Source organism: Gigantopelta aegis, chromosome 6 (genome assembly GCF_016097555.1).
Source record: "Gigantopelta aegis isolate Gae_Host chromosome 6, Gae_host_genome, whole genome shotgun sequence".
NCBI lineage: Eukaryota > Metazoa > Mollusca > Gastropoda > Neomphalida > Peltospiridae > Gigantopelta > Gigantopelta aegis.
This window is the reverse complement of record NC_054704.1, coordinates 44171325-44189731: the sequence shown is the minus strand read 5'-3', so window position 1 is coordinate 44189731 and position 18407 is coordinate 44171325. Positions and strand designations below refer to the sequence as shown.

Sequence of the window (18407 nt, the reverse complement as noted above, 5' to 3'; positions counted from 1 at the left end):
AATCAAAACCTTACTTGCAGAATCATGCCAGTGATTTAAAAATAATTTGAACACATTCCGAATTATCCTGAGGGTATACGACATGTTTCGTGTGAATTACGAATGCCTTAAAACATGTTTTATATCATAAAATAATAAATTGTAATGTAAAACTGAAGACTGATTTAGTGGGTTTTTTTATATAAATAAATAAATAATTTTTAATGTAAAATTGAAGACTGATAACCCATCCCGTACGTATTGGTATGGTTCGCTGTACTGCGGCCACTAAAATAGACTCGCCCGATATTTTTAGAATTTGTATGCTCCCAAATAACGTTATAAAAGGCGAAGTGTGATTGGTCAATATTTAAATTACTATTTACAGACGAAATGTTACCTGGACATTGGAGACTACGCAGTGTTGTTAGCAATCTGATTAAAATTAGTTCTAGTGGTATAAATAAGGCATTCGTCCTTCACATGAGACATATCGTATACCCTCAGAATAATTCGGAATATTTTCAAATTATTTTCAAATCACTGGCATGATTCTGCGAGTAAGGTTTTGATTGGTGAACATGAGCTCCAACTGGCTGCTGTTAGATCCACATGTAATAGTGGAGCTAATTTTAATTAGATTGGTAACGACCAATTTCAGTTTCATGTAAGGAACAGTTGTCAGTAACGTCCATAGGCGCTATCACTCTTTAATATATAGACATAACTCTCTGACATTTTCATAATGCAATACCATTCTGGGCCCGTGCTTATAGCAGTTTTGAGTCTAGACGTAATGACGTAATTTATAATGTGTATGCGTTGCCATGACGTTGAAGTCACAGACCGTTGTTAATATATTAGAGACTTGAGTCCCGACTTTATATGTTTGATAAACACGGGCCAGAATCTCACATGATCTAAATATTTCCAAAAAGTGCTCTCCTGTCCTTGCACTCTTTCTAGATATGTATTTCTAATAGACACCGGTTTTCTGTTTCTTTAAAAAAATAATATTAACTGTTCTAAAACATAAGAATTCACTTCTGAAAATGGTTCAGAATTTTCTCAAAGAGAAACATGTCTTGCAGCTGCATATTATATGATAATCATTCTCTGAAACATTCATAAGCTAATTTCTACACAATTAATTCACTGCATGGTATAAACAAAATTACGCACAAAACTAAAAAAATCCTTCTGAATGCGTCGTCATCTATCTTCTACTATTGTTTTATTCCTTGGGGTTGCTTTTTTCACAGGACTGGTATCCGTCTTATCGTCTTAACATCAGGCGTCAGGTTGGGTTAAGAGATTTTGTTTTACGTGCACCTTCAGAGCAAACTGTTGTAGCACACGCCTGCCATGGTTGCAACTCTTTCGTCCATGACAACATCAGACGTCAGGTCAGGACTGGTCATAGGGCTTAACGTGCAAATGCAGGGCAAGCTGTTGTAGCGCACGCCTGTCATGGGTGCAGCTGTCGACCCATACCGGCTCCTCCGTTCAGGACAGGAAAGGTGTTGGGGCGGGTGGGATAAGCGACTGCCCGCACTGGCAAATGCAAGACAGCACCAGCAGACCGACTAGGGGGCATTTGTGGTTTTATTCAATTTTCAATTAATGTCCTGTAGGATTATGTCCAAAATATAAAAGATTGCGCAGTTTCATCAGGCGTCAGGCGTCAGGTCAGGTCTCAGGTCAGGTCAGATCAGGTCATAAGTTTTAACGTGCACATTCCGCCGCTGCCCTAGGCGCAGGTGTCGACTTTCACCGGCTCCACCCCCACCCCCACCCCCACCCCCACCCCCACGTCCAGGACAGGTTTATCAATATATATATATATTAGGCGTCGAACACGCTGGTGTACTTATAACAGCTGGCCAGACAGCACAACACGACGAGTCCAAGGCACATGGCGGCGTAGCAGCTGAGGATCTGGATGACTGAGAACATGTAGACGGTCTGGTCGCACCAGTTGCTCGGCTCGTGTAGAAGCTGCTTGTAGTGCGGCTCCCAGATGGAGAACACCCAGTACGAGCCCGTGATCTGCCAGCCGAACAGGAACGTCGACAGCACGCCGTCCATGAACTTGAACGTGTTCGTGCCAGACGCCGTGTCGTTGTCGTGGGCGTCGAAGAAGGCGTCCATGCTCTCGTAGCGCCGGATCTGGATGTTCCTCCACAGCATCCCGATGATTTTGATGGTCCCCAGGCAGCCGCCCACCATCAGGTAGACGGGGATCTTCGGCTGTTTGGGACACTCGCTGAGGTACTTGATGCCACACGATACCATCCCCACTGGCACGGCCATGGTGATTCCTATGAGGATAGTCACACAAACTGGAGAGGAAAAGAGAAACGGATATGATAATAAGAGAGCATTAACATTATGTTATACAGTGTTTGACAAATGTTTAAAAAAACGTCAGTAGTCTTCAGAGAAGCTATGGCTACTGCCCTATGAATTACAGTAGTGCAGTTGATAATTTTCACTAGCCCAGACCAAACGTTTACTAGACGGAACCGATGGGTAGACTACTAGTGGATGTATCCAATCCTAATACTAGAATGGTGTTTACATAATACTGTTTCGGTGATGATAAAACAAATTCTGACAGAAAGGTTTTTAGAAAAGTAATAAACATTTTTTTTGAACAAAAAACCCACGCCTATAAATGTTGTGGGGTTTGTTTGTTTTGTTGTTGTTTTTTTGTTTTTTTGTTGTTGTTGTTGTTTATTTTTTGGGGTTTTTTTTTATAAAATGTATACGAATTTATAATAGATGGAAGAAATAGCTGGTGGGTCTATTGAGCGCATTGAAGGGACCAGCAGTCAGCGATCATCCTTTGTTAACATTGGATGGATGGATGGACCGACGGACGGACGGACGGATGGATGGACGTATTGATGGATGGATGGATGGACGCATGGGCGCATGGACGGATGGTTGACTGACTGACTGACTGACTGAATAAATGAATGACTGAATGAATGAATGACTGAATGAATGAATGAATGAATGATGGTATAAACTAACTTTCTGGTGTTACAGAGGACGTCTGATGAATGAATGAATGAATGAATGAATAAATGAATGAATGAATGAATGAATGATGGTATAAACTAACTTACTAGTGTTACAAAGGACGTCTGATGAATGAATGAATGAATGAATGAATGATGGTATAAACTAACTTACTAGTGTTACAGAGGACGTCTGATGAATGAATGAAAGAATGAATGAATAAATGAATGAATGAATGAATGAATGAATGATGGTATAAACTAACTTACTAGTGTTACAAAGGACGTCTGATGAATGAATGAATGAATGAATGAATGATGGTATAAACTAACTTACTAGTGTTACAGAGGGCGTCTGATGAACGAATGAATGAATGAATGAATGAATGATGGTATAAACTAACTTACTAGTGTTACAGAGGACGTCTGATGAATGAATGAATGAATGAATGAATGAATAAATGAATGATGGTATAAACTAACTTACTAGTGTTACAGAGGACGTCTGATGAATGAATGAATGAATGAATGATGGTATAAACTAACTTACTAGTGTTACAGAGGACGTCTGATGAACGAATGAATGAATGAATGACTGAATGATGGTATAAACTAATTTTCTGGTGTTACAGAGGACGTCTGATGAATGAATGAATGAATGAATGAATGAATGAATAAATGAATGAATGCATGATGGTATAAACTAACTTACTAGTGTTACAGAGGACGTCTGATGAACGAATGAATGAATGAATGAATGATGGTATAAACTAACGTACTAGTGTTACAGAGGACGTCTGATCAACGAATGAATGAATGAATGAACGAATGAACGAATGAATGAATGAATGATGGTATAAACTAACTTACTAGTGTTACAGAGGACGTCTGATGAATGAATGAATGAATGAATGAATGAATGAATGATGGTATAAACTAACTTACTAGTGTTACAGAGGACGTCTGATGAACGAATGAATGAATGAATGAATGAATGATGGTATAAACTAACTTACTAGTGTTACAGAGGACGTCTGATGAATGAATGAATGAATGAATGAATGAATGATGGTATAAACTAACTTACTAGTGTTACAGAGGACGTCTGATGAACGAATGAATGAATGAATGAATGAATGAATGATGGTATAAACTAACTTACTAGTGTTACAGAGGACGTCTGATGAACGAATGAATGAATGAATGAATGAATGAATGAATGATGGTATAAACTAACTTACTAGTGTTACAGAAGACGTCTGATGAATGAATGAATGAATGAATGAATGAATGAATGATGGTATAAACTAACTTACTAGTGTTACAGAGGACGTCTGATGAACGAATGAATGAATGAATAAATGAGTGAATGAATGACGGTATAAACTAACTTACTAGTGTTACAGAGGACGTCTGATGCGCGACAGACGAAGTCGAGGGTGTCGTCTGCCTCCTTGTTGACCTCCTGGATCTGGAGGTAGACCTCTCCGCGACTCGGCGGCTCCACGGTCGACACCTGGGACGTCCACCGCACGCTCGTCTGGTACAGCTTCTTCCCATCGTCAAACGACTGCAACAAACAATACTGCAATCTGTACATAACCTCGTGCATGTCAAAGATCGGATTACACTGAAGTGTTTCACACCACGCTGTCATACCGCGTGAATCACGTCAGTAAAATACTCTTTTTTTATCTTCTGGGTTTTTTCTTAAATTGAGTTGCAATGCAAAGGTTTTCATCAATGCGTGGCGTTAAAACAACAACAACAACAACAACAACAAAACATATATTCTGCCACCGCGGAGTGAAACGGCCCGAATGCTTTTCACGCGGTTGGTTGGGGTGGTTTTTTTGGGGGTAGGGGTTTGTTGTTGGGGGTTGGGTTTGTTTTGTTATGTCCGGATGCTTTTCACGCGCGCATGGTTGGGGGTGGGGGTGAGGGGTCGTGTTTTTTGTGTAGGTGGTGGTGGGGGGGGGGGTGGGGGGTTTCTTGTGTCCCGTGTGTTTTTTGTTCAGCTAATGGGATTGGTGTATTTTGAGTCTGAGCATCCAGAACTTCAAATCGACGAGGTTGATCGAAGAGTGAGCTCACTCGTTCATTTGAATTGTTGAAGGATCATACGAAAACAAATTCTATTTTTCACCATGTGAGAATAGTTGGTTAACCACATAATGACATTCCCCAAGTTGTCTTTCCAACGAAATATCATGTACCCAGTATTTGTGAGTTGCTTAGAGTGGCAATATCACGTTTCAGAATTACCTTAAAGTGACAATGATTAATTAGTTACAGTAAACATTAAAGCATAGCATACAATGATTACCTGTAAAAAAAAAACAATGATTTAATTAGTTACAGAAAACATATTACAAACATTATACAATACAATTATATACAGATAAGACTCGATATTACCACAAAAACATCTAAATTACATTACATTTCAACTTATTTTCGTGCTTATATCCAATTAAGATTGAAGCACGCTGTCCTGGGCACACACCTCAGCTATCTGGGATATCTGTCCAGGACAGTGGGTCAGTTGTTAATTGTTAGCGGTTAGTCAGAGAGAAGATGGTATAGTGGTCTTACACCTACCCACTGAGTCGTTAAAATTCGCTCTAGATGGGGGCTAGTACCGAGCTGCGAACCCTGTACCTACCAGTCTTATGTCCAATGGCTTAACCACGACGCCACCTAAAAGTAAGCAGTTAGGAAGGCGGACGGAATGGTGGGCTTTCATTTCACCTTATTATGTCCACAACTATGATTAGATAATACACAGTACAAGTGCATGGACATAAGCCATACTCAAAGCAATGTGAAAATTTTACGATAATAGTTCATGTTTTTAAGTCTGTATAATTGCATTACAAATTACGAATTGTGTATAAATACTACAATGTTTAAAACAGTGAGCATTAGGAAAATGTCCCAGCCCCGAAACTGGCCCTTGGAGATGTCAGAGGTCAGACCCGGGATGGGCGTGCCTGGCCCTGTCCTTATAAACCTTAAAGCCATTCAAATAGCATTACGTTAAAGTCTGGACTTTATTAAAGTCTAGACTTTAAGTTTTATAAGCACGGGCCCTGAACCTACTTTTGAATATAGGCACGTAAAAAGAGTTCCCATACCCTTGGGAATTTTTTTAATGACAGATGTCACGTGGAAATAAACTATTACTAGTATGCAAAGACCAAAACCAAATGTCAGAGGTATTTTTGAATTTTGAATACGGAGGACATGATAGTTTACAGGCATACTGTCACAGATTTAAGGACCATAATTCTCAAAAAAATGGATAATAAATAAAAATTACATTAATTATTGGAAACCAAATCTAGCTTTCGCATCGCCTTAATTGAACCATGATGGAATAAAATCCATGTCATCCCTCTCGGCAATTTTAGTTTTTGAATTATGTACCATTGCCATAATTCAATTATTTTTACAAAATGTCATTAATAAATGGAGTATGGTGGTTATGAAGATGGTTGAATAAAGTACATTTAGAGACAAATCAAATTATTTTTGTTCAGGTAATACTTTGTTAGACCATTAAATAGGTCAGTGGTCTGTGACAATATGCCTTTAAATTGCTAGGTACACTTCCGAAGAAGAAAAAACCCACATCAATTACAAACACATTTTATTTAATTATATCACACCAAAGAAAATCTGTACTTATGCTTTAGTGTGTCCCTTTCACTTAAATAATTGAACAATTTAATTTATAGGGTTTGAAATAGGCGTTGATTGGGTTACTCAGAAAAGAAGATTGGAAATTGATTGAGCATTGATTTTTATCATCTTATCCGTCTTTTTCGAGGACTCTTCACCACAAATAAGGAAGTATCTTTGTACAAATCACAAACTGTTTCGTTACTTTTTCACTCGAACTTAAATCAATGTTCGGTTTCAGGAAACACAAACGTGATTAGAATTCGGCTGGGACTAATCACAGTTTTTCGTTTTAAGATTTGCAAACTTGCTTCACGTTTTGTAACTGAGCAAAACCAACACAGTCGTTATAGCTCACCAAAGACAGCATGGCTATAGGTATGGTTACATAAGCGTACTGATTTTTTTTCTTCTTCTTCTTTTTTTTTTTTCTTCTTTTTTTTTTCTTTTTCTTTTTTGAGAGGCTGGCTTTTGCCCGAATTAAACGAATATACCAGAATCTGAATTTACATTTATTCATATTAGCATTACTACCAAGCAGCTATATAGGATTGCAAACGAATCACTACGCATTTTTACACGGATTAAATTAATTTTGAGAGTAGAAAGATGGAAATACATGGTAAAAAGGTCTCAGGTTAGCACATTTTCCCCGAACATCTGTATAATTTTTTTTTCGAATTTAAGGTTTTGCCCCAGCTCGCTGTCTCGTACGCTTTATGTCTGGTTATCAAATGCACCATTACAATTATTTGTATCAGCATAGCTGTTCAGTGTGTGATCTTGTAAATAAATGGCTTACAAAGGGAGGGGTGGCTGATTTAGCTCAGTGGTAGAGTAATTGCTGGGATGGGTGAACAAAAGACAAACGGCCGTCGTGCCTACAACAGATTCGAAGAAACGTTCACTTACTGAGGCCGAGCATTCATGATCGTGTCATAGACTGGGTTTTTAAATGTGATAGGATAGGATACGGTGAAACACGTTACTGGTTTTGTCTCTTCGAACACCAGTCAAATCGTTCGTTAACGTTAGCGGTGTTGCCGTCGCTGAACGTAGGTGTGATGTATACCATACGGTTATTGCGACACTATATGATAGCCCTAGTTTTAAAATGGGCTGAAGAGTACAATTGTTATTAAGTGAATTATTTACTTTCAATATACAAATACTATCTCAGTTGGTAGAGCGCTCGCCTGGGGTGTGTTTGTCGTACGATCGAATCCCCTTGTTGGACTTATTCTAAAATTTAAAAACACAAAAAAAACATTTGAGTTGGAGAAGGGTAGTTTTTGTCCAAACCAGTGTCTCTTGACTGGTATATTAAAGGCCGTGGTATGTGTTGACCTATCCGAGCGGCAAAGTGCATATAAAAGATCCCTTGCCGTAATAGAAAAATGTAGCAGGTTTCCTATAAGAGTGTCAGAATGATCAAATGTTTGACATCCAGTGGATGATGATTAATAAACGAATGTAGCAGGTTTCCTATAAGAGTGTCAGAATGATCAAATGTTTGACATCCAGTGGATGATGATTAATATACGAATGTAGCAGGTTTCCTATAAGAGTGTCAGAATGATCAAATGTTTGACATCCAGTGGATGATGATTAATAAACGAATGTAGCAGGTTTCCTATAAGAGTGTCAGAATGATCAAATGTTTGACATCCAGTGGATGATGATTAATAAACGAATGTAGCAGGTTTCCTATAAGAGTGTCAGAATGATCAAATGTTTGACATCCAGTGGATGATGATTAATAAACGAATGTAGCAGGTTTCCTATAAGAGTGTCAGAATGATCAAATGTTTGACATCCAGTGGATGATGATTAATAAACGAATGTAGCAGGTTTCCTATAAGAGTGTCAGAATGATCAAATGTTTGACATCCAGTGGATGATGATTAATAAACGAATGTAGCAGGTTTCCTATAAGAGTGTCAGAATGATCAAATGTTTGACATCCAGTGGATGATGATTAATATACGAATGTAGCAGGTTTCCTATAAGAGTGTCAGAATGATCAAATGTTTGACATCCAGTGGATGATGATTAATAAACGAATGTAGCAGGTTTCCTATAAGAGTGTCAGAATGATCAAATGTTTGACATCCAGTGGATGATGATTAATAAACGAATGTAGCAGGTTTCCTATAAGAGTGTCAGAATGATCAAATGTTTGACATCCAGTGGATGATGATTAATAAACGAATGTAGCAGGTTTCCTATAAGAGTGTCAGAATGATCAAATGTTTGACATCCAGTGGATGATGATTAATAAACGAATGTAGCAGGTTTCCTATAAGAGTGTCAGAATGATCAAATGTTTGACATCCAGTGGATGATGATTAATAAACGAATGTAGCAGGTTTCCTATAAGAGTGTCAGAATGATCAAATGTTTGACATCCAGTGGATGATGATTAATAAACGAATGTAGCAGGTTTCCTATAAGAGTGTCAGAATGATCAAATGTTTGACATCCAGTGGATGATGATTAATAAACGAATGTGCTCTAACGATGCCTTTAAACAAAGCAAAAACTTTAACTCTAACTTTAAAAACGTGGACTTTTTTTTGTTGTAAATAAAAAACCTACCCTGACATTGCGCTGCTCTGAGCCAGCACCTCTAGCCGCCATGACGGAAGCAAGCATTCCGCGACACGCGTCACGTGCTCAACACAGCTGGGTACACGCGACATATGGTGCTATAAATCAATGCCCAAATCTCGCAGAGGCGGACCTCATCATCGCACATTCAAAGCAAACAAATTTTCTGCCGGATTAACTTACGACACGACCTCGATACGTCAGTCAAGACGACTGACCGTTTGAGACCATCTGCAGCCAGAGGCGGATCTAGGGGTGGGGGGGGGGGGGGGGGGGCCCACCCCCCCCCAATTTTTTTTTTTTTTGCGACAGTTATAATTTTATTATATATTAATTTTCATTTTTTTTACAATACCCTCCAAACCTCCCCCAAATTTCCATTGGCATTCCGCCTCATGTCATCCCCCCCCCACCCCCCACCCCAACCCCCCACCCCCACCCCCACCCCCCACCCACCCCCACCCCGCAAATGGATTTTCTGGATCCACCACTGACAGCAATATCGTATACTTCTGGCTGAGTATTCATAAACGTATTTAAGTCAACGGTATGATATTTGTCTCAATACTTGAAGGACAAGGACAAGCTTGTTTAACGTGCACATTCACAGCAAGCTGTTGTAGCGCACGCCTGTCCTGAGCACAAGTGCCGGCCTCGACCTGCTCCTCCGTCCGGAACAGGAAAGGGGTGGGGTGGGTTGAAGGGGGAGGGGGGGAGGGAGCACCAGCAGTCCGACCGTAGCCGGTAAAAGGCGGATGGTGGTATGGTCGTTAAACTAAATATTTCCTTTCTTCAAACTAGGCTTACGATGTGAAATTAGGCCCAGGTCGACTAGGGTGTTGTATATGTACGTTCCCTATTAAAATTAAATGTATTTATTATATCCATACATTAAACACTGAGGGCCGAATTTACGAAGCCTGTTTTTTGTTTTTTTTTAACGCAGGTGTTTAAGTATTGTATATGTATGTAGTTAAACGCAGGTGTTTAAGTATTGCATATGTATGTAGTTAAACGCAGGTGTTTAAGCATTGTAGATGTATGTAGTTAAACGCAGGTGTTTAAGTATTGTATATGTATGTAGTTAAACGCAGGTGTTTAAGTATTGTAGATGTATGTAGTTAAACGCAGGTGTTTAAGTATTGTATATGTATGTAGTTAAACGCAGGTGTTTAAGCATTGTATATGTATGTAGTTAAACGCAGGTGTTTAAGTATTGTAGATGTATGTAGTTAAACGCAGGTGTTTAAGTATTGTATATGTATGTAGTTAAACGCAGGTGTTTAAGCATTGTAGATGTATGTAGTTAAACGCAGGTGTTTAAGTATTGTAGATGTATGTAGTTAAACGCAGGTGTTTAAGTATTGTAGATGTATGTAGTTAAACGCAGGTGTTTAAGTATTGTATATGTATGTAGTTAAACGCAGGTGTTTAAGCATTGTAGATGTATGTAGTTAAACGCAGGTGTTTAAGCATTGTAGATGTATGTAGTTAAACGCAGGTGTTTAAGCATTGTAGATGTATGTAGTTAAACGCAGGTGTTTAAGTATTGTAGATGTATGTAGTTAAACGCAGGTGTTTAAGTATTGTATATGTATGTAGTTAAACGCAGGTGTTTAAGCATTGTAGATGTATGTAGTTAAACGCAGGTGTTTAAGTATGTAGATGTATGTAGTTAAACGCAGGTGTTTAAGTATTGTATATGTATGTAGTTAAACGCAGGTGTTTAAGCATTGTAGATGTATGTAGTTAAACGCAGGTGTTTAAGTATTGTAGATGTATGTAGTTAAACGCAGGTGTTTAAGTATTGTATATGTATGTAGTTAAACGCAGGTGTTTAAGCATTGTAGATGTATGTAGTTAAACGCAGGTGTTTAAGTATTGTATATGTATGTAGTTAAACGCAGGTGTTTAAGCATTGTAGATGTATGTAGTTAAACGCAGGTGTTTAAGTATTGTAGATGTATGTAGTTAAACGCAGGTGTTTAAGCATTGTAGATGTATGTAGTTAAACGCAGGTGTTTAAGTATTGTAGATGTATGTAGTTAAACGCAGGTGTTTAAGCATTGTATATGTATGTAGTTAAACGCAGGTGTTTAAGTATTGTAGATGTATGTAGTTAAACGTGTGTAAGACATGGACTTAAACAGGCTTTGTAAATTCGGCCCTGAATTTTCGGGACATATTGAAGATGAGATGAGGTGCCCCCCAGCACCTTCCTTTGGATCTGTCCCTTGGTTCTAATATTAAGCTTCGAAAGACAAACATGATTCATACTGAACGGGATAACTAATGTCAATAGCTGACTACTGTCAATAGTTGACTAATGTCAGTAGTTGACTAATGTCAACAGTTGACTAATGTGAGTAGTTGACTAATGTCAATAGTTGACTAATGTCAATAGCTGACTAATGTGAGTAGTTGACTAATGTTAATAGTTGACTAATGTCAATAGTTAACTAATGTTAATACTTAACTAATGTCAATAGTTGACTAATGTCAACAGTTGACTAATGTGAGTAGTTGACTAATGTCAATAGTTGACTAATGTCAATAGCTGACTAATGTGAGTAGTTGACTAATGTTAATAGTTGACTAATGTCAATAGTTAACTAATGTTAATACTTAACTAATGTCAATAGTTGACTAATGTGAGTAGTTGACTAATGTTAATAGTTGACTAATGTCAATAGTTGACTAATGTGAGTAGTTGACTAATGTCAATAGTTGACTAATGTGAGTAGTTGACTAATGTCAATAGTTGACTAATGTGAGTAGTTGACTAATGTCAATAGTTGACTAATGTCAATAGTTGAATAATGTGAGTAGTTGACTAATGTCAATAGTTGACTAATATCAATAGCTGACTAATGTCAATAGTTAACTAATGTTAATAGTTGACTAATGTCAATAGTTGACTAATGTGAGTAGTTGACTAATGTCAGTAGTTGACTTGTGTCAATAGTTATCTAATGTTAATAGTTAACTAATGTCAATAGTTGACTAATGTGAGTAGTTCACTAATGTCAATAGTTGACTAATGTCAATAGTTAACTAATGTGAGTAGTTGACTAATGTCAATAGTTGACTAATGTCAATAGTTGACTAATGTGAGTAGTTGACTAATGTCAATAGTTAACTAATGTTAATAGTTAACTAATGTCAATAGTTAACATGTGAAGAGTGGAGCATATTGATTTATTAATCATCGGCTATTGGATGTCAAACATTTAGTAACTCCGACATATAGTCTTAGAGAGGGAAACCCGCTATATTGTCCCATTAGTAACAAGGGATCTTTTAAATGCATTATCCTGTCCTATACATCAAAAGCGAACCGATGAATTGGCATGTAATTCTATGCTTAATAATGCTCTCGTGACATTTCTCCCAAAAAGTTCTATATCTATTTTAATTCTTTGCGGGACGTAGCCCAGTAGTACAGCGCTCGCTTGATGCGCGGTCGGCCTGAGATCGATCCCCGTTGGTGGGGCCCATTGGGCTATTTCTCGTTCCAGCCAGTGCACCACGACTGGTATATCAAAGGCCGTGGCATGTGTTATTCTGTCTGTGGGATATTGCATATAAAAGATCCCTTGCTGCTAATCGAAAAGAGTAGCCCATGAAGTGGCGACAGCGGGTTTCCTCCCTCAATATCTGTGTAGTCTTTAACCATATGTCCGACGCCATATAACCGTAAATAAAATGTGTTGAGTGCGTCATTAAATAAAACATTAAAATAAAATATAAATAAATAATTATTTGCCAATCACCACCAATGTTAAATCTCCTTTTTGATAAAGATACGAAGGCGACTGATGGAACAGCAAAAATAAAGCAAGTGCACACGCCGCTCCGTCTTTAGTCTCTGTTACTGCATATTGATTACTAGTAACACATTAGGTGAAGGGTGTATACTACCAAATCAAATCCCAAAGACGACAATAATAACATAAGTGGCTAAAACTCCTACCTGTGGCGTATCAATCGACATAAACACTACGGATATAAATACTACCACCCATCACCCTTAAAGTGAATAAGAAAACCGGCCTCGGTGGCGTAGTGGTTGAGCAGCCCGGTACCGGCTCCAACCCAAAGTGAGTTCTTAAGGGCTCAATGGGTAGGTGTAAGACCACTACACCCTCTTCTCTCTCACTAACCACTAACCAACTAACAACTAACCCACTGTCCTGAACAGACAGCCCAGATAGCTGAGGTGTGTGCCCAGGACAGCGTGCTTGAACCTTAATTGGATATAAGCACGAAAGTAAGTTGAAATGAAATGAATAAGAAAAAACATTAGGGTCAAGCTGCTCATTTCTGAGATAATGGGTAGCGTCAATGACTACCCAACTTCTGCACAAAATTTGAGTACTTTTTGTCACAGATACCCCATATATGTTTCAAGCACAAGCCTACTTGACACAGTGATACTAGATGAAATACAACTGCATACATTTTTTGCCCAGATGATTTTTTTTTTTTTTTGGACAACCAACACACTCACATTTATCACCAATCACAGGACTTGTGGTGTTGATTTCTCTATCAAAAGTGCGGTGCACCTCGAACTTTGACCCATCTGGAAGTTATTTGGTTTAGTACTACCTGAAACAGCTTTAACAGGTCATTCTGTCTTCATCCCCGAATTAAAACTGAGATTTAACCTATGAAAATTGATTGCAGCTTGTTTTTATTTACACTGGACTTTTTTCTTTCTTTTGTGTGGTGGTGTTGGGGTGGGAGGGGCTGGTATATCATAGGCCGTGGTATGTGCTATCCTGTCTGTAGGATGTTGCTTATAAAATCCCTTGCTATTTAAGCCTATTAATAGAAAAATGTAGCGGGTTTCCTCTCTAAGACTATATGTCAAAATTACCAAATGTTTGACATCCAATAGCAGGTCTTGAACAAATCAGTGTGCTTTAGTTTAGTGTTGTCGTTAAACACAAACAAACTTTAACTTTAAGTCTAACATATTACTACCTAGAGTAGCCGATGTTATCAATAACAATTAATATCCAGTCTCTGTGGCGCAATCGGTTAGCGCGTTCGGCTGTTAACCGAAAGGTTGGTGGTTCGAGTCCACCCAGTGACGATACTTTTTTTAGAATTGGTTTATATTAAAAAGATGTATCATCTACTGAAAGTTTAAACGCGCTGCACATAACATACCCCATATCAGCCACATATTTAAGGATTTTCTTTTTTCAGCAATTCCAATATGGCTTGATATAAGGAAAATTCTTTCGGAAGTAATGTATTAAAATGTTCATATTTTATGTGCAATTTGTAAAAAAAAATTGTCAGTGTATCAATAAAACGGCAATATTCACCCAAAGTGAAGATTGTCGTCTGCTCGTAGAGATTGAAATTATATTTCTAAGATTTTAGTGGTGTCGTTAAACAAAACAAACTTTAACTTCAGGGCCGTAACCTGATCAAAATCCTTGGGGGGGCACTACTTTTTATAAACAAATGAACACTATACAAATTAAACCCTGAGATGTGTACGGCCCTGAACATTTATATAGAATTACAATCATCGGTTCCCTGTTTATGCAATCGGGTTGTGGGTGTGCTGTCTGAGAAGTTTGTCAGCGTCCACATGCTCATGGACTTATACATTAAACAGTTCTGGATATATGCGACAATTTGAGCACGTACATGTTCCTTTCACGTGCCCAGACGAGTATTAATTCAACGAGTCACAAACATCTGTCACAAATATGCTAGATTCAGTCTGCGTTCAATTTATTAAAACGCTCGCTAGCCTGGTCTTTACTCTTAACGTACAAATGCATATGATCTGTTAAAGTGAGCGCCCATCTTATGTAATGAACGTAATCCCGATCAACGTTCTTGTCACTACAGTTTATATATCATGTTACTCATATGCCGTTGTGCAACGGTCTGAGCGTAATAAAGTTTTGTTCTGTTATGTTCTGTTCTGGAACAATACTGAAATCGACTGGTTTTCATCCTGATACGATCGTGCATTTAGCGAGTCACCGCAAACGTTCAACCTTCTGAACACGCTACTGGGTGCATTCGAAATGACTCGGTTGAATTACTAAATATTCGGAAAAGAATGAAACTGCGGATTGCCAGATGTATTGCTCATGCGGATATACTGAAGTGAGACTGAGATCCCACGGCATTATATGGAAACAGGTTCTACACCTAAAAAAAAAACCGTTAAAAGGTGTGTTTTGTTTAATGACACTAGAACATATTAATCATCGGATATCGAATCGAATAATAATCTTCTGAGGAAATCCTTTGCATTGTTCCATTAGCAGCAAGGGTTCTCTTATAATATTATGCATTTTCCATCTGAAAGTTGGGCACATACGAATGTCTTTGATGTATTAGTACCAGCCGTGGAGCACTGGTCAGGAGAAATAGTCTAGGAGACTGAAATATCTCATCATACCTGACAGGGCTAGCCCTGGGTTCATATTTTCGTTCGCGAAAGAAATTCGCTCAAGCACGTGACCTAGATTTAAATGAACTCAACCGCGTGACCTAGATTTAAATGAACTCAACCGCATGACCTAGATTTACAACATTAACCGGTACGACAAAACATGACTAATAAAAAGTAAAACTTGTTGTAGTTAGTAATCAAACATTTAGCATCAACAATGCAGCATGTCTTAAAGGGACAGACCCTAGTTTCAACCCGTGAAAATTAACACTAAGCTTAGTTAATCTACAAACCTGAATCACATTTGAGTAAAGTTAAAATTGAGTGAAACATGAGTCTGTGAAATAACCCTCTAAAACGGACTAAAACTCGACTCCATAATTGTTTCTTCTCAGACGCACGTGTGTTTTTAACAATATGAGAAATGTATTTTTACCAAAATGAGAAATGAATTTTGTGATATTAAAACCACCAGGATGACCAAAAACACAAAATCTAAGTAAAATATTATTTCAGTTATAAAAATGGCTATAATAGTCAAAAATATACCTTAGTGTTTAAAAACTAGGGTATGTCCCTTTAAACAGTATTTCGTATTATTTAATCGCGTTTTCTAGCTTTACAAGCAGCTGGCAGTAGGCCTACTTTTTCAAATAGTAGACTGGCCACGCGGACATGCAAATGGCGTTTATTCACACCGCGAGGCGGAACAATTGAACAAAACTGGTTAAAAGCATGTTTGGTTCTAAAAATCGAGATGGGAAAAAAATCTTTCGCCATTTTTTTTTCTCGCAATTGTCGACTTTTGCGAACGACAGCGCGATCCTTGCCTGTGCTATAACGCTTGTGGCAGTGGTGTAGTGCGAGTGTTGTTGGCTCCATGGGTAAGATATGATTATACTCTAGTTGCGTAGCGTGAACCTGGGCAGTGGGGGCGGGGTTCGAATAGGAACCTAGCGGACACTTTTATTTACATTTTCCCTGGAAACCTATAAGAATAGTCTAATATTGTACTGTAAAATCTCCTCAGCGGTAGGGGCTTTCGTCCAAACCACCAGCCTATGCCCCTGCACTCCTCCATCTCAACAGCATCCATAAAAACAAAGTCCTGAGGTCATCGTTCCTTATACCTATATGCTTTCCTAAATCGCTCTTGGATATATTTAGACAAATGATATTGCATGCCACAAATATGAATATGTTTGTAATGTGTCTTTTGTGATAGAGAACCTGTGAATCCATCTTCGTACGCCGAGGTACCATTTCGTCTACCTAATGCAGCAGTTAAACGGAATTGGTTCCTTCGCTAGCGCGTCTACCTAATGCAGTACGGTAATTAAACGGAATGGTACGTTGGCTTGCAAAGATGCTATGAATCGTAAGATGAACAATACTTACAACAATGGTGTTGGCTGTACTAGCCACACTTTTAGCTGGCGATGGTTTGTAGTTGGTCTCGCGGACAGGGGTCCCCGTGGTCGATGCTGCCGGCGTGCTGCTTATAGAGCTTGTGTCGAAGTCGTCCGTTTGGCGTCGGGTTCTTCCGGGCTTCGACTTTGCCGATCCGGACCTTTTGATAGTTCCCCGACCTTTCCGGACCATCGTGCCTTTCCGTGTAAGCATCGACATTGTGGAAGCATCCTAGTGTTCGTCAACAGACAATGTTGTTGTCTTGGTGACACTTCTGAAAACGAAGGAGATAAAAACAAAATGTGTAGAACTATTTTTTCTTTCTAATAATCTATGGTTGAAGAACTTTACCTCGACACGCAACCTATATCCCTTAAGGGTGTATACTACCAAATCAAATCCCATAGACGACAATAGTAACATATGTGGCTAAAACTCCTACCTGCAACGTATCAACCGACATAAACGCCACGGATATAAATACTACCACCCCTCACACTTAAAGTGAATCAGAAAACATTGGGGGTCAAGCTGCTCGTTTCTGAGATAACGGGTAGCGTCTATGACTACCCTAGTTCCGCACAAAATTCGAGTACTTTTTTTTACAGGTACCCCATACATGTTTCAAGCACAAGGCTACTTGACACATTGGTAGTAGATGAAATAAAATTGCATATTTTTTTTACCCAGATGAAACTAATTTTTTTTACAACCAACACACTCACATTTATAACCAATCACAGGACTTGTGGTGTTCACTTCTCTATCAAAAGTTGGGTGCACCTCGAACTTTGACCCAGCCGGAAGTTATTTGGTTTAGTACTACCTATAGGCTCCTATTGACTGTGGGGCGAGACGTAGCCCACTGGTAAAGCGCTCGCTTGATGCGCGGTTGGTTTGGGATCGACCCCCGTCGGTGGGTCCATTAGGCTATTTCTCGCTCCAGCCAATGCACCACGACTGGTACATCAAAGGCATGTGCTATCTTGTCTATGGGATGGTGCATATAAAAAAATCCCTTGCTGCTAATCGAAAAGAGTAGCCCAAGAAGTGGCGACAGCGAGTTTCCTCCCTCAATATCTGTGTGGTCTTTAACCATATGTCCGACGCCATATAACCGTAAATATAATGTGTTGAGTACATCGTTAAATAAAACATTTCTTTTTTCTTCTTTTTTATATGGACTGGATGCGGCGCATGCGTGTGGTCTACTGAACGCGTGTGGCTAACCAAAATGAAAGAAACGTATGTGGTGTATATACACA

General features: G+C 38.8%; 1 protein-coding gene and 1 non-coding gene across 3 annotated transcripts; one reads left to right on the top strand and one right to left on the bottom strand.

Annotated features, from left to right (window-relative positions):
* Positions 1–1710: 1710 nt before the first annotated feature.
* Positions 1711–17388, bottom strand: LOC121376030 (transmembrane protein 272-like). 2 transcript variants are annotated; one of them, XM_041503792.1, is made up of 3 exons: positions 17131–17388; positions 4401–4575; positions 1711–2321 (listed from the first exon to the last, which is right to left on the bottom strand). In XM_041503792.1, exons 1-3 carry the CDS (start codon positions 17359–17361, stop codon positions 1825–1827), a joined length of 903 nt encoding a protein of 300 aa, XP_041359726.1. In that variant the 5' UTR covers positions 17362–17388; the 3' UTR covers positions 1711–1824. The 2 variants fall into 2 exon arrangements, with proteins under 2 accessions (XP_041359726.1, XP_041359727.1); XM_041503793.1 differs by lacking the exon at positions 17131–17388 and adding an exon at positions 9288–9356 and having other exon boundaries at positions 1719–2321.
* Positions 14327–14400, top strand: Trnan-guu. Its single transcript has one exon. It is a non-coding gene; the product is annotated as a tRNA-Asn (tRNA).
* Positions 17389–18407: the final 1019 nt, after the last annotated feature.

Bases quoted from the DNA above. Each gene is read 5' to 3' on its own strand.
- LOC121376030 (XM_041503792.1), bottom strand. From the start codon at position 17,361: ATGTCGATGCTTACACGGAAAGGCACGATGGTCCGGAAAGGTCGGGGA. The intron at 4,576-17,130 runs GTAAGTATTGTT...TGTTTGTTGCAG, and splicing joins GTACAGCCAACACCATTGTT to TCGTTTGACGATGGGAAGAA. The intron at 2,322-4,400 runs GTAAGTTAGTTT...TTTCCTCTCCAG, and splicing joins AGACGTCCTCTGTAACACTA to TTTGTGTGACTATCCTCATA.